General features: G+C 35.6%; 1 protein-coding gene across 1 annotated transcript in view; it reads left to right on the plus strand.

Moving 5' to 3' along the window:
* Positions 1-17,981, plus strand: part of pcdh7.S (protocadherin 7 S homeolog) — a 575,313-nt gene that overhangs the window by 297,491 nt on the left and 259,841 nt on the right. The window contains exon 2 of the mRNA XM_041579414.1: positions 4,719-4,935. Coding sequence (XP_041435348.1) covers positions 4,719-4,935 — 217 coding nt within the window. The remainder of the gene's footprint in view (positions 1-4,718; positions 4,936-17,981) is intronic.

The raw sequence follows: 17,981 nt of genomic DNA on the forward strand, positions 1-17,981 counted from the left end.
CAACTTTTTTTCAAACTGCATTAAAGTCAAAGGGCATTTTTTTTTCCTGTGGCAACTTCTTTGTCTTGGCGACTTTTTGTCCAAATGCATTAAAGTCAGTGGGCGTTTTTTGTAATGGCAACTTTTTTGTTTCTGTGGCATCTTTTTCCTGGCGACTCTTTTGTCATAGGAAATATCACTAGTTGCTATGGTGGACATTATGGGACAGATAGATAAATTGGTCTGAACTGGTCCCATTTTGAGGGTGTTGCTTCATTTAGAAAAATGCACTGTTCTTTATTTATATGCATCAGATGCAAGTAATTGTGGACCTGTGAACATCATACAACATTTGATTTGACTTCAATCTACTTTGTAATAAGTTATAGTGGTCAGCATTATTTTATAAATTATTACATCATTCTTTTAGTTGGCCAGTATTACTGCCCATGGGTCCCAGGCTGAAAGGATGTAAACTACCTGGGCCCCATTGGGGTGAGGGCCTTATTAACTAGGCAGTATAGAGACCCACAATTTCTGAAGGAAACCCTTAGAGTAATCTTATCTTTCAGCTGGATAGTCATTTGAACCAATGGCCAACTAAAGGCGGGGGTGGTACCATTTTGTGCATACTCTCTAGTTAGAAACATGGGCATGTGGTTGAGAATAACAGTTTGATGTTGCACATAATTGAAATACTGTTGGTGTTTAAACACAATCTATATGTGTTGTTGGTTTCTTTTGAATAGTTAGGGTGTATCCCATCTGTTTGCACTTCTTTTGCTATGTTGTACTGCTGATTGTGACTATGCTAATATTTGCTGGTATTTAAAGCAACACTCTTGGAAACTGCAAGTCAGCTGAAGAACTCAAATAAAATATATACTTTAATTTGTAAGACCTGTGAGTGTGGATTCTTCCGGAGAGATAAATATGTACAGTGTATATATAAAAGTCTGTAAGGGGGTCGGCACTTCTCGTGTAACAGGTGTACTGTGCCTGGGTGCTATCAGCATCAGAAGTAGATATCCATAAAGAAGGCGAGCACTCTCAGGTCTTATGAAAAAATAAGGTGAAAATGTATTAAAGCAAAAGGAGTTGCTGACATTTCGGCTAACTAGCTAGCCTTTCTCAAAGTGAAAGGCTAGAGAGCTAGCCGAAACGTCAGCTACTCCTTTTGCATTAATACATTTTCACCTTATTTTTTCATAAGACCTGAGAGTGCTTTAAAGAAGGAATAAACCCTAAAAATGTAAATGGCCAGAAATGCCATCTTTTATTTTATGAACTTATTGACTCAGCCTAAAGGTTCAGCATCTCTGTAGTAGTAATGATTCTGGCCTTCAAAGTTGTCAGAGCAGTTTCCCATCTTGAATTTTGCTCAGCGGGCTCTAAGCAGCTGTTGAGAAGCTAAGCTTAGGGGTCATCACAAAGAATCAAGCAGAAAATGAGGTTTGGCTGTCATTTAAACTGATACTACAGGGCTGATTATTATATGCTGATGTTAATTGTGCTGGTTTATGAACTCTCATGTACCAGTAATCTGAATTATTTACTAATCAGATTTACATTGTGACAGTTATGTTGTATATATACAATATATTGTGAGTTGGCCCCTAAGCTCAGTAAGTGACAGCAGCACGGAGCATGTTCAGTGAATCAGCAGAAAAGAAGATGGGGAGCTACTGGGGCATCTTTGGAGACACAGATTTTTACTGCTAAAGGGCTGTGGTTGCCTTGAGCTGGTACAGAGGTCCAAAACATTATGTACTTCTTTAAGTAAGTTAGTTAATGTACATCTTTAGTTAAGCTTTAGTTCCCCTTTAATGACCTTTAATAAGGTCAGGTTGGAAAAGGTTAAAACTTATGTTGTGTTTTTTGGGGGGAGGGGTGGAATTGGGCTTTTGTATTTAGTAAACTATATTTACCTTTTACAGGAATTAGTGGGATGGGAAATACAGTGGGGGTCATTTATCAACACTGGGCAAATTTGCCCATGGGCAGTAACCCATGGCAACCAATCAGATTGCTGCATTCATTGTTCTACTTGCAGCTGTTTTCAAAAAGCTAATCACTGATTACAACTGATTGGTTGCTATAGGTAACTGCCCATGTGCAAATTTGCCCAGTGTTAATAAATGAGCATCAGTATTTCTAATGTACTCTACAGATTTCAATCTGGAGATGGTGTCTGAGAAACTCAAAGTATATTAAATAGATTCCACCAAGAGCCTTTTGTCTGCATTCAGTATACATATACATAGCACTTCTCTTTACCTCTTAAAGGACAAGGAAAGGCAAAAAAATAAAATCCCATTTTTACCTTCTTTAATGAAAAAGAAACCTATCTCCAATATACTTTAGATTAAAAAATTTGTACCGTTTTTACAAGAAACCTAACTGTATGCAGCGAAATTCTCCCTTCATTTACTGCTGTGGATAGGAATTGTCAGATGGTCCCTAACTGCTGAGCAGGGAAACAATCATACTTATGAACAGCAGGGGGAGCCCCGCCTTACTTACCAGCCATGCAGAACTCAAGCAGCTTTGTTTATGACAATCCCAAAGCAGCCCAGACCACACTGAGCAGGGTCAGGGTCAGGCAAAGATGACAGCCCCCTGTGGCCAACTTTGAAAGCATAAATTATTTGTTTGATTAGGCTTGTGGTGCAGTAAGTTCATGTTTATGTTTAGTATACAAAATACAGCATTTCTGGCCTTATTCTATTTTAGACTTTCCCTGTCCTTTAAATGTCCCTTTAAATATGTGTTTATTAATCTATTATTCTTTGGCTATGGCCCAAGAAAGGAAATTGATCCCATTGCCGTTATCTTTGCTGCCATGTGAATTGTAGGTACAGATTGCTATATAGATTTCGGTATATTACAATAAACAGTAGGGATGTAGCGAACTGTTCTGCTGCGAACTAGTTTGCGCGAACTTCGACCGTTCGCGTCCGCTGGATGTTCGCGAACGTTTTGGAACGTTCGCATTTTGAGTTCGCGTTCGATCGTTCGACCATTCGACCATTCGAATTCCTTCGACCGCTAAAAATCGAACGATTTCCATTTGTTCGAACGATTGTAAGCATTCGATCGAATGAAAAGCATTCGATCGAATGATTAAAATCCTTCGATCGTTCGAATTGAACGATTTTAGCGGGTGTTCGAAGTTCGCGAACTGTCCGCGAACGTTCGCATTTTTTGCCGGTGTTCGCGAACGGCGTTCACGAACACCAAATCGGCAGTTCGCTACATCCCTGATAAACAGTTCAGTGACATTTTAACATCAAAACAAATAAACATGAACAGTGATAGAGTTTTGTTTTTTTGTTTTTTTTATCTCCACTTTTTCACTTTGAAGCCTGAGCATTTCAGCTGATTCTTGCTCTTTCCACAGAACTTGATTTTTTTTCCCCATTGCTTCTTTGTCTCTTTTGTTCATTCTTTTGTGTTACATCTATTTTGCTGGGCTACAATTTTGCTGTTTTTACCCACTATGCTGAAAATACCGTTTATTGTTTTCCTTTGACCTTTAATGCTACCATATAAGGCAGAAGGTAAACTTTACTTATAATTGAGAGAGAGTCTCCTTAACTGAAAGCTGGAAGCTGACATTAAAGACATTTTAAAAGGTGGACAGACAATAGGTTTTCTGTGAAATTATATTTTTTTGTAACTATGGGATTTGCCATATTGCTCGAATTAGAGGTGTATTCTGCATAGACACAGTTAAATAGAAGTAACAGGTAAGTGATATGGGTTATTATCTGGCTGATGTAAAATACATCAGTAATGTCATACACCCAACTTATACCATATGTACAATTCCCTATGAAAAATATGAATGCCCTGTGTACAAAATTCAATATGGTCTCCAATAATGCCATTTCTTTCAATGAAGATATGTTTTGACCCTTTGCTAAAGCCATACAGCACATATAGGAGCTATAGTGCAAATAATCAGAGGCCTTCTGTATTCCCAACACAGAGCTACAGTAGATTCAATTTATTGAGAAAAATGCATCTCTTAATTTTACTTTGGGTTTTCCTATATACTTTAATGGAGCTGTTGTGTTATAAATGAAAAAGATTTGGCCCATAATATGCAAACTACAGTTTATTAAACAGATTTTTGGTGGGTGTTATGGCTTAGTTAGAATTGCTTTCCAACCAGTGTTGGACAGGCCCATAGGGATACCAGGAAAGCTCCCGGTGGGCCCAGGTGTCAGTGGGCCCTCCTTCTTCAAAACACTTGGCATATTTCATGGCCATTACCTATTTCTATGAGAACAAAAATACTAAATATATTGAATAATAGATTATAGCATGTAAAGAAAAGAGAATAGCAGAACAGAGGTTGCGTGAGGAGAGGAATTATAATAGTACTGAGAGTGGGCCCTGATCTATGGTCTTTTGGTGGGCCCCTAGTTTAAAGTTTTTAGTTTCCAACTTCTTGCAAGTGCCAACTAACCAGTTAGGCCTGCTGTGAGCTGTGAGCTTAGTTTTTATAAGCTTTAAGTTTTTTCAAATCTTTTAATAGAAAAAAAGCTATTTTTTTCACTGAAAATCCAAAGTTTCCCATATTTGCACCATAATTGTGAACATAGTAAAAACGATATACTGTACAACTATATCAGTGCTACAGACTAACAACAACTATTGTTCTGCACAGCAGAAGTGAAATGGTCTTCTTTACTTCTATCAATGAGTGACATTCAGAATCTTTTCTTTTGCAGCCATTTCGTAGAGTGACATTTTCTGTTGTGAGTCAGCCCCAGGACCCGCATCAGGGATCGTTGCAGAGTTGCTATGACAGTGGTTTGGAGGAGTCGGAAACACCAAGCAGTAAGAGTTCTTCAGGACCAAGACTCGGTGCCTTACCTCTCCCAGAAGACAACTACGAGAGAACAACGCCAGATGGCAGTGTTGGTGAGGCAGAGCATATGGAAAATGGTAGGGGCAAACACAACATTAACACACAAGTCATGACAAAATTATGCAAACACTCCACAACCTATACATGCCATAAAAATCCAGGAATATGAATAGGACACATATTAAATACTCATTACCATTTTAATATAGAACACATGGTTTATATCTACCAATAACGGAGCTGTATTCTAGCTATTGATTTCTCATTATTCATGTTAAAATTATAATTTAATATCCTATAGTCAGTGTGGTTCTTTCACCTTATTTATTCGCTCTTTGTGGTTAGAGCAATATTCCATCTTTTGTGGTTCTACTGTTTGAAATTTAAAATGGCATCTGGTTTGTAGCAGGTCCATTTGTAATCGCAGACTGAAAGTTTAAAAAAAAAGGGATAAGGAAATGAATAAAAATAAAAATATAGTATTAATCTGGTTTCTGAGGACAGTGATCGTGATTACTAGATAGCATTTGAAACTTGTGGCTGGAGAAAGGCAGGATTGAATAGTTCAAAATGACACAAAAGAATAAAGATTGATTTCAAATGGAAATATTACTGGCTCTATCATGGTAAAAATGTACTTTAAGCCAGTAGCCTGATAGTTTAGTGTCTAATATATGCCTTGCCTAGCTGATATATTTCAGGGGGATTAGATATACCAATACGATTCGGATGTAGAATTAATTTTAATCAACCCGTTTACATAATCCATGTATTCCAATATACTCCAGTAAGTAGAACTTGTTCATCAGCAAATGTTCATGCTGTAGGCATCAGTCAAACCACTGTTAGATGCCTTCATGTCAGAAAAATACCTGATACTAAATATCCCCGTAAATATAAGATCTTTTCATGATTTATATTTTCCTAACTTCGATTTTTGTGCATTGATGCCCAGCAGTGATACAGATTTCATTACAAAGAGATTAAGAATAACAGACAATAAACTTTACAAAATAAAACCTTTACTCTGAAGACTTTACTTCCTAAGTAGCGACTCCATCTGATCTCCACACATAGTTAAAGGTTGTCATGGCAAATGAGTACTTTGGAATTACTTAAATGCTGTGTTTAAGAGGCGAGTTGAAAGAAAAAAACCTTGAAGATGAAGAGAAAAAGGTGCTTGACAAATATTGATGGGGAGGACATTCCAAAGGTGCAAGATCTTGAGTGAGATGGGAGGTTGAGCTGCATATAAAAGGATATACAGATGTGTAAAAGGTAGAGAATAAGTGTGTGTTGTCTCTGTGTCAACATCTACTGGGGTAGGGGCTCCTTCTGCAAAGAGCTCTACAATGCAAGAACCCTTAGCTACCAATATAATCATACGGATTATTATTATTATTGTTATACTATGTATGTTACTAGGGAAAGTAAAATATATATCCCCATGTTAAAAGAGGAACAACAGCATTTTATAAAGTCTCACGTTTGAAAGCACTTGTTAATTTGTAAGCAAATTCCGACATCTCTTGAGGTGCCAACGGCAGTGCTTGCAGGTAAAGGATTTGCTATGTAAGTAAATACACAATATGCTTCTTTGCAATTGTTCACACTTATATTGCAAGTGCTGAAGTTCAGCATCGACTGCATTTTGATTTACATTGGAGTCAGCAGCTCATGTTTAAAGTGATAATTAATGAGAATAGTGATATTATTTATACTGTATTAATATACCATCATCAAACCTGGTAACATTCTTCATCTTTCCTCCTTTATGTTTACAGGACGCGTGTAGATGAAATTCTGCAACTCGTTTTTGCATATTTTGGTTACATTTGGCAGTGTTGCAATGTAAAATGCAAACCGTTATTCCATAGTATAGTTCAGTATTTGGGGCATGTGATGTTGGTTATTATTAAAGGGGAACTATTGCAAAAATTAACATTTTGTATGATTTTCAGCTCATAAAAATAAGTAACATTCAAAGTGGTACAATTTATGAAATAATCCCGTTACTCTTCGCTGTCATACTCTGAGCAATCTGTGTGTCTCTGTGTCAGAGTCAGATTTTGACAGTTTGGTCATAAACATTGGTGTGTGCTTCTTTTACCTAGACAATATATTAGAGCTAACTATCTTTCAAAATAACTGCCTCTGACACAAAGCTGCTTGTATACAGACACATCGCTAAGAAGGGGGTAGTCAAGAGTAACTTGATCAGTAACTAAGAGTAACTAAATCGGATATAATGCAAAATTATAATTGATTATACTCAAAACTATTCTTATTTCTATGAGATAAAGCTTATGCTAAAATTTCCTGAATTTCCAAAGACACCAGAAGTTGACTCACAAGGAAACTTCGGGCACCCGAAACTACATGTATGCCATCCCAACGGTGATTCACATTCTTGCTGGTAAGAAGGCATTTCATGGGGATTGATTACATGCAGTAGAAAAGATTTATTGCAGGCAACTAAATCTCCCCATGTGCCACCACCCTTAACTATACCCCTTTAATTTTGTCCTGGACCAAAGCAAATATTTTATTGAAGGGTGGTTTCCCCATGGATCTAAATGGCATAATGTATATCTATACTGACAGCCAGAGAAACAAGAGTATATGACCCTTGATTAGGCTGTATGATGACACCACAGGCACTAAATGGCCTATTTGCTAACATTCAAATACTTATTTGTCTTTTTGCCAAATCTCCCTAAAACTTTGAAATTTGTTAATTATAAAAACCAGCCACCAAAATGCACAAAACTCAAAAAAAAAGTAAAAGCGGTCAAGGTCCTATAGAAGTCAATGGGAGCTGTGCTGAGCCTATTGGACCATTTTTAATAAATTTAGACTTTTTTCATTGCAGATTTCTGTATTTAAGGCAGAATAGATCAGTGTCTGGTTTTGTATGCTGCTTACTCAACCATTTTAGTTAAAGGAGAAGGACAGGTTAATACTAAGTAAGTTGTATCAGATAGGTCTATATAAATACACCAGTTAACCCTCAAAGTAGTCCTCTGTCAAAAGAAACACAGCATTTCTTTCCTTCTTTTGTGTACAAATGGGATTCTGTATTAGACTTCCTGCCTTCAGAGTAAAACTCCTTCCCCCGGGCGTGAGCATGCTCAGTTTGCTCCTCTCCCCCCCCCCTCCCTTCTCTGCTGTAATCTGAGCCCAGAGCAGGGAGAGACTCGGCCAGGAAGTGATGTCACACCATGTTAATACTGCTAAACAAACAGATAGCTTCTAGAGTTTTTTACTCAGGCATGGTTAAACATTCTACAGAATAAATATAGCATTCTAGCTTGCAGTAGTGCAGCTAATCTATTGGCAATAAAATGCCTCCATAGCTTTCCTTCTCCTTTAAAGCATTTTTTTTCCATTTTCTTTTTAATCCTGTTAAAAATTTTAAATATTCAGCATTCAAGAAGAACTTCACTGTGGGTGATCAGTTTAATTAAAACCCATCTAGAGACTGTGCTGTAATGCATACCTGGACGTCAACCAAGCTCTTAACAGCCTTGGCATTGAAAAGCTATAGGGAAAAATTTATGATTAGGTCCAAGAGTAATGAGCCGTGACATAATGCTACCGCAGCCATGACGGGCCTTTATAAAAGTGCAATCCTATTTAGTAGCTCCAAGAATATGTTTTAATGCCAACAGCCTTTACTTTTTTCATTTTCATTCGTGTGGAGTGTGAAGCCACCCAGTGCTTTCTCTGTTTGTGGAAAATCATTCCTTAAGCTTCTTACATGATCACAATATAAGAAGGAAGACAGATGTTAAAGCTGAAGGGCCTAATTACCTTAGTTTATTGGAGCTGAAATGAGGTGAAAGCAAGTGCACCACAAATAGGACATCTGAAATGTGGGTTAAAGAGTTACAGCCTGGATTGTACAGAGAAAATAGCTGAACATTTTTACAGTTAACAGTATTTTCCAAGGCAATAAAATACTTCAGACAAAATCAATGAAGTCGGGTATATCATGTATAATGTGTATTTTTTTTCTGGCAATTCTACAGTTTAGAAGATGTTACCAGAAAATCTTGCTAATAAGCCAAGGGTTCTGATTGCTCTACAATATGTTTTTTTTGTCAAGCTGAAATTGTAAAAAGCATCCAAAGCTTAATAAGAATAATGCTAGAAATGATGTATTATACAAATAAGACCTATTGTACTTTTGTCCATGAACACCAGAGAAGATTTACACCTCCACAGATGTCTGCTGCATTCCCACATCTTTATGATTTTTGTCAGCCCTTAACTTTATGTTTCCAGCTCTGCTCCAAAAGCTATTTTCTGTTCATGTTCAGGGGCTGGACAAACACTAGTATTGGAGGCGTTGCTCTTTATTGTCATAGGTCTTCAGAACTTACACATTTATACAATGGCTTATGGTTAGTGATGAACGAAATACTTCACACGTTTCGTCATGAAAAAACTAGGTGATGTATAGTAAAATAAAAAGAAAAGTTGCACGGCTCGCAATAAGTTTCACATTGACTTCAAAGTGTTTGGTAATTTTTGTGCCATTTCACACAATTTTTGGTGAAGAAAAACAGGTCAAGTTCACTCATGACTATGTACAGTAGGGTAAATCATTTCTAGCCTCATAATCTGTTAAACGTTAGTTGGTTTTTGTTATTAATTCACCCTGCTATTAATTACTAGTCATAAAACTACAGTCACTCAAGCAACCAAGTAGATGTCCAATATGCAGCATTTTGCACTCTTTTAAACCTTTTTCTGCATATAATATTAATAGAAGCAAAAAATACATAACTGCTTTTTTAATTTAACGTTCTTTAAAAAAGACCATGTGCTTTAAGCTTTGTTTACGCTTCTATTTATAATACATTTTAAATTCCAAATCTTTTATTTTTACGGGTTGCTTCACACTTTGTAGAGCTGTGTTAGTGCAGAGACACAATAAATCAATACAGACATTTTTTCAAATGATCCAAAACTACATTTTTTTGGCCTTTTTTTTTTCAAAAAGTCCGAAATAGTTGGATTTTTGGGCTAATTCCAGCACAGACCACAGAAACTTCCAAATTAGATACGGACCTCTTTCTTTGGCTAACAGTATATACAACTTCAGTAGGTCTGAGATGCCGGATTTTTAGATTTTGACTTTTTCCATCCTCTGTGTATAATAAATCTCAAAACATTTTAGTTTTTTTTTCAACTAAAAATTCAGATCGGACTGGCCCACCGGGATACCAGGAAAAGTCCCAGTGGGCCCAGGTGTCAGTGGTCCCTCATGCTGCTAAACATTTGGCCTATTTCATGGTCATTCCCTATTTCTTTGAGAACAAAGAGCCTAAATAGATGGAATAATAGATTATAGTATGTAAAGAAAAGAAACTAGGAGAATAGAGGCTAAGTGAGGAGAGGAAGAATAATACTGAGAGAGGGCCCCTGGTCTAAGGTTTTTTGGTGGGTCCCTGGTCTAAGGTTTTTTGGTGGGCCCCTGGAGTCCCAGTCCGACACTGTTAATATATAACCACTAAATCTTTAATTGCCTAAAGGATAAACATGAAAATGGAAGGTAGGATGGATAAACATGAGATATGCTAAATAGAAGCTATGTACTGTATTTCATATGTTTTGCAGGGGTGAAACAACTCCTGTAGACTGCCTATGCATTTATTTTAAAGTCATTACATAATTAAAAAAAAAAAACAGATAAACAAATCCACTGCACATTTATTAAATAATTCTAAAATTGTGCGTACCCTGAATGTCCTTATCTAACAACCAACATTTTAAAATGTACTTGCACTATGCAATTAAAGTGAATCCGAACTTTTAGCAGTTAATTAAAAAATACAATGGTTTCCAATTCATATGGCTAACCCTAAGCTTTATCTTTCTTCCAAATTCAGTTGTAGTTCAACAACATGGGAAAGGCAATAGTTTGCCTATTGTTTGCCTGCGACTATGCTTGATAGTGTTTTAATGTTTTAAACGTTAGTGTTTCTAGCAATGTCCATAATCGCTGTTTTATTTGAAATTTAAAAAATACTTTTGCATTTTAGGTTAAACTCTATGGTGACAGTTAAATATCATGTTGTCTGAATTTGTCATGCCGTCGCATAAAGTCCACTTTGTGAAACTCTAATAAGAATTTGCTTTTTGAGTGGAATAAAATACAAGTTTTTGCAGTTCAGTTGAGAAAGCCACTGATTATAGCTTTGAAACTATAAATCTAGCTCTACAATGCCAATTGTATTGCTCAGGTTTGAATTCTGGTAATTTTGTCTTCAGTATTAATGGATCATTCTGACAGGAACAGAATTTGAATTGAAACCTGTCAAGTATTCATTTGTCACATTTAATTGAAATCAAGGTAATCTACGGTGTTTTGCTTGGCTGGGTTTTAATCAGGACTTGCATTGGATTTTTATATTTGGATTTTCCAAAGTCAGAATACTTTGGAAACTATCCCGGTATGTAATTGTGACTGGCTCAAATATTTACCAATTTGTTCAAACTGACGTGAAACAATAAGGTTTGCGGCTAATTGCTTTGTTTTTTTCTCTTATAATGTTTGAAAAGAAAATTATTTTAGAAAAATGTTACAGTTAGCTGATGGATGAATTGGCATGCTAGGAATAAAAAAGAAAGCAAATCATTAACTGTCGCTTAAATAGAAAGAAAATGAATTTGCCTTTCTTTAGTAGCAAATGCAGGTAATACAAATACAAGCACAAATTATTAGAAGTAATCTTTAAGACTGGTGGTATGAATATACAAGTAGACGATCTATTATCCAGAATTATTTGGGATATTTTTGTAAGTTGGCTCTTAAGTCTGCTAAAAATCATTTAAACATCAAATAAACCCAATTGGATTGTTTTGACACTATTATGGATTTACACAATGTAGTTTCCATTAAGAACAAGGTTCAGTCTTATTACAGGTATGGGATCCATTATCCAGAAACCCATTATGCAGAAAGCTCTGAATAAAGGAAAGGCTGTCTCGCATAGACGTCATTTTATCCAAATAATCCATATTTTTAAAAATGATTTCCTTTTTTCTTTGTATTAATAAAACAGTACATTGTACTTGATCCAAACAAAGATAGAATTGATCCTTATGGAAAGCAAAACCAGCCTATTGGGTTTATTTAATGTTTACATGGTTTTCTAGTAGAATTAAGGGATGAAGATCCAATTTATGGAAAAATCAGTTATCTGGAAAACCCCAGGTCCTGAGCAATCTGGATAACAGGTCCCACACCTGTATTACAGAGAAAAACATTAGAGCTATCTGCCTAAAATGAACTCCATGGAAGATGGCCTTCCCATGATTCAGAACTTTCTGGATAGCAGGTTTCCAGATAAGGGATCCTACACTTGTGTCTGGTCCACACAGAAACAACCATATTTACAGGGCATCTGCTAAAATGCTTGCTCTTGATCTTAAAAATCAAAATATGCATAAAGGATAAAGAAAGCACCTAGGGGGCGGGTGATCAATATGTTTTACACCTCCCAGTGAATGCATTGACAACATTTTGTCCCTGGTGAGTGTTTAAGAAAGAATGCACTGGCCTGGGGAAAAACCAATGGAGTGCTAACCATCAACTTTTTAACAAAATAAGTTGTCAATAGCACATGCACACTAAGGGGCAGATTTATAACTTTTTTTTATGATCAAAACTCTCTAATTTTAATTGTGAATTATCCAAACTTGATTCAAATTTGAATTTGAATTATCGAGCTTTATCACACTCCAATTCGACTATTCGCCACCTAAAACCAGCCAAGTTCATGTATAAGTCAATGGGAGAGGTCCAGGGACCAATTTGGACATGTATTTGGACATGTTAGTAGCCTTCCTGACATTTAAGTTTTTTTCAGAGAAAAAAAAATCAAATACAGTTTAGTCGAATTTGATTAGAATTCGATTTGAGTTTTCAGTTCGGGAATATTTGTCCAAGTTTTACATATTAAATCTTTTTTTATAAATAACCCCCAGTCGAATTTCAAGTACATTTGAATTTCGAGTATATTCGAATTTGGTAGAGTTTGAAATCAATTTGAAATTTAGCCTTAAAAAAATGTGCTTACCAATTTTATTCTTGGGGGAATGTGTTTCATTAGCATCAAAAAACATTTGTAAACACCTTTGCAAACGTTAGCAACAAAGATTTTCATTGTTTGCGTTCTTTATGACCAATTTGAGACCTCAACAACTTGAGACGTTGGCAACCAAATGGATTTTGAAGTGTATGTAATAAAATGGGGACAGCAGTCCCGGTGGGCCCCCAGTCCGACCCTGACCTTTGCTTAGCGATGATGAGCAACATAATATTCACAATGCTAAACATATTTAAAAACACCATTTTAAATAACGCTGGCAATTTTAATTACATTCCCCCCATTTGAGTTTATATTTGAAGACATATACAAAATAAAATAAAGAAGGCGCACACCCTTAAACCAAAATTGTGAGGTGCTAATCCATAGAGGACTCCCCATGAGGGTCTCCAAAAGGGATTACAAATATTACAAAAAATGGATTGCACACCGAATTACAAAAATAATGAATTTATTACAAAAAAGCAAACACAAGAAAGAATTACAAAAATATACAAAAATTATATAAAGAGGTGAGCCCAACACGTTTCGACAGGGGCACAAATAGACAAAAAAAGAAGGAAAAGGCCTTTTTAATGCCAAGATTATTAAGTCAATGGCAGATGTCCGATTTACAATTGGAAGACATCCTGGGTTTCGTTCAGTAATCTGGAGATTTGGTGGTTTTCAGACTATCTGAAAAAGTCTGCGTTTTTGAGCGTCAAATCCAAAAAATCATGATTTTTTTAATGATTTTATCAAGTCTTTTCCAGCATCATATTTTTTACAAATACCCCCCCTAATATTGATGAGTTATATTAAAATTTGTAAACACAGAAAAGTCAAACCAGAATGAAGACAAATAATTAATGACAGTGTCTATTTAAAAATATATAGAAAATATATGAAAGCCATCAGCAGGGAGATAAGAAATAACCCAGAAATGATCCAGGTACTGATTGGCCATTGGGATGCTGGCAATTGTAATTGAACCACCAGTGGAGGAGCCCAGACTGCAAATCTCCACAATGGCTGCTGAAGTAGCTTACGCCAGACAGTATTTACCAATTAGACCAGCTACATTTGAGGTGGGATGAATTGTCAGCTCAGGAATATGAAAAAAAGTAATTTTTCATGACAGCATTAATAGAAAGAGACAGAATTTGGGTTTTTTCCCAGTAGTAAATACAGGTAATGAAAATCCACTCACCAGCTTGTGAGTTTGATGATATCAATAAAAACGCTCCACAGTGAAACAGCCCTACTTACTGTGCATCCATCCTCATATTCATACGCACACTATTCATCATGGAAACTATGCATATCAATTCGAAATGATTAACTACATGAACATTGGCCCTATTTTTCTCCGTTTTATTTATTTATTTATTTATTTTACATTGGTTCATATTCCCTTTGCTGGCTTAGGAGAAAAAAAAAGGAATCCGAGTTTGACATTCAGATTTATGCTAGAAAAAAAATTATTGCAGCGCATTTAAAATGCAAATATTGTGATCATAAACAGCCCCAGAGACGTGCAGAGAATAGAGCAACAAACTGCTTCTTGTATGTACAAGGGAGGGCTGGGCAATATCTCGCTCGCTTGCAGTTGCTGATGTGCAGCTCACAACACTCCCAGGCATCCATTTATTCATTCAGACAAGCCACCTCACTACTAACGACAAATGGAACAGTTTGCAAAAAAGCATTAATGTAAAGAATGGGTGCACTGCTGTGTATTCCCTATAATATAAAAACATAAGCCAGTAGGAGGAATGGTGTCGGGCTCTCCGTCCTTGAGGCAGTAACGTTATATGTGCATATACTGTCATTTTAATAGCTGAACCTGGAGGTTTCAGCTCTAAAATTGGAGCATGACTGCAGCATTCATTCCTCTGGCAGGGTTACCCTCTGGGCCCAGTGCAAGTAAGATCGATGGTCAATAATTTTTGCCTTAGATGGCAGAATGCATGGATCATCTATTTTGCTCCAAAATACTCAATCTCAAACCCAACAAAGTCATGTAGAAGTCAATGGCAGGTTTCCCCTAAACAATTGGAAGATATCAATATAATATATATAATATAATAATATATGGTTTTTTTGGGAGATAATCTGAATAATTCAGAGTTTTAGGGAGACAAATCCAAAAAATTGTATGTATGACTTTTTCAAGATTTTATTAATTTCATGGAGGGTATTTATTAAAACTCCATTTTTTTTCCTTGATATTTTTCGAGTTTTATTATGGCCAAAATTGCTAAAAGTTCAAATCCAAAAATACTCCATCTGAAACCTGTCTAATTCATGTAATAGTCAATGACAACTGTCCTTTAAACCAATTGAAGATATTTTTAACCTTCACAAATTTGGGGAGTTTTGGGATGTTTGATACTGGTTTTCGTTTTAAAATTCCAGGGATTCAAGGTTTCAAGCCAACAAACTAGAAACATTTAAGGTAGTTAAGCATATAAACTCAAAATAATGTGAGATTTTCATAAAAACTCAAATTTTTCAAGTTTTGTTTTGATCAGATTTTTTGGAGTTCCAGTTATTAGTAAATTAGCCAAATTTGTGCATGGGAGTTTGGTCAAGTTTGTTTTTGGTAAAATATGAGAGAAAAATGAGCTTTATTAAATAATCCCCTGTGTGTATATATAATGAGGAAGCTTATTGGGTATGAAGCCTCGTTATTTATATTTGCACCTAGACCGCTAGGTGTACAACTATCTCCAAAAAAATAATCGTAATCAATTCTGCAGTACTCCCAGTGTCACTTTCTCTAAATAACGAGCCAATGAAAATTCAAGCAGAGGAACAGATTTATGATAATGGTAGTTTAAAACATTTTTTAACAGGAAACTGTGTTAACAAATTGGCACTTTTATCAAAGACATTTAGCTTATTTCAAAATGCACCAGTTTGTCGAAACTGATTGGGCTGCTTTGAGCGGTTGACTGAGATTCTTTTCTACTGGGGTTAGAGTTCAGTGGCAGCTGACTGATCTAGTAAATCCCCCAAAGAATAACGAGTATTGCTTTAAATAAATCTCTCATCTTTTGGCCATTTACCAAAATCGATACAGATCAGGTTACAATAAATTGTTGAATTGTGAATTGGAATTGCTCAATTTTGGCTCTTGATTAATGTATATAATTGAGTATATTATATTCAAGTAAAATACAGAACTGCCGAGTCTTTTTTTCACTGAGCAAGAAAATAACATATTTGTTCCAAAAGATACTATACAAATACATTTCTGTACGACCACTAACTAGTTATTTCTGTTAAGGTTATTTAAATAGTATCAGATTCAGAAACACATTGAAAAACATAATTATGGGCCTTCTTTATCAAAATCCAATTTTTCTGACTATTTCAATAAAAAAAGTCTGACCAAACTAGAATCCAAGATTGGACCTTATTCATTAATAAAAAAGCACAATTTAATTGGATCTTGGACAAACACGAAAAAATTTAAATTACTTGAATTTTTCAGACTTTTCCCCAAAAAGCGAGAATTCTTTGGATTTTTTCCCAAAAAGTCCAATATTCCAGTGCATCTCACAGAAACTTCCAAATAAGATAGGGACCTCTCCCAATGTCTTATATACAACCTCAGTAGGTTTAAGATGGCGTATTTTCAGATTCAGACTTTTTCCATCCTCTTTAATAAAACGTTTAGGTTTTTTCCCACTAAAAATTCGGATTTTATTGTTAATAGAAACTTGAATTTTTTGAGTTTTTTGATTCAAACTTTGATAAATAACCCCTATGTGTTCTAGCTAATCAATTAGACAAAAATGTATGCATTTTCTCCTATATTTTTCTAAGAAAAACCCAATAAATTGAAAATAAGATAAATATATCTTGACATAAGCAAACCTGTTACTTTTTTTAAACCATTTAATTTTGAATACAAATAGTATCGCCTTTACTAACATGTAGTAAATGTTGGGCATGTTTGATATCCATATCCCATCAATCAGCCAATCAAATCAATCCGAATTATTTATAAATTGATGCAGATCTTGAAAAAGACATCATTTCTATGAACTATCATTATTAATAACAAAGTATTCCTGACCTCCAAGGTACATGCCATAGATGTCAAGATAATTAATTTTGCAAGAATGAAAGTAGATTTTACACTTTTTCCAATCAACACCTTCAACAATAATCACATAACATATCTCCATTCTTTTTTTACTCCATAACTGTCCTTGTAAGGTATATAATTAGGTTACACGTGTGTAACCCATGCCCTTTGTTGTGACTGTTTTGTTAGAAGGAATCCGTTAAGCAGAGGGATTATCTATGCACTGTTCACCTCCCAAGGATCAAACTTGGAGCAGCTTTAGTTTCCCTGTTAACTCAAGGAATAAAGTCAGTAGATTTAAATTACATGGGTACATATATTGGGAGGAACCCATGTCAGGTACCATGTCAGGTACTTATGTTCTCTCTTTGGGTTTACCCAATGCTATTTACCGCAGAGTCACTGAGGCTGAAGCAATGCCACCCCCTTAACTTTACAGCATAAGAGCAGGGGTGGGGGAGCAGTGCTAGTGCAGAGAGCTTTGGTGCACTGTTTGAACTAGAAGTAATGAAATTCTAATTTAAAAAATTGGAATTCCAGCTCTTAAAGTTACCAGAAACTGTTTTTTATTATTATTTAGAGTGTATGTTAAGGGTCCCTATACACATATATATATACTATTATTTTGTAATATAAGCTACAGTTTAACTGTTCTATTTTCCTGACTTATGTCCAGATGCTTTCAGTTACATAAGGTGATGGGTGAATAAATTTGCAAGGCTCGAAGCCGTGGCAATTTTCTGCATTTTGCCACCGGCGAATACATTTGCAAATTCTGCATCAAAAAATTTGGGCATGCTTCAGTCTTGCGCATAAAGATTGTCGCACGTCAAAATTATTCAGACGCCCATTGAATTTAATACATTTGGACAAAATAGGTGCGCGTCTAAAAAATGTAGCTGGCGGCGAAATTGACGCATGTTAA

The sequence above is a fragment of the Xenopus laevis genome, chromosome 1S (assembly GCF_017654675.1).
Source record: "Xenopus laevis strain J_2021 chromosome 1S, Xenopus_laevis_v10.1, whole genome shotgun sequence".
NCBI lineage: Eukaryota > Metazoa > Chordata > Amphibia > Anura > Pipidae > Xenopus > Xenopus laevis.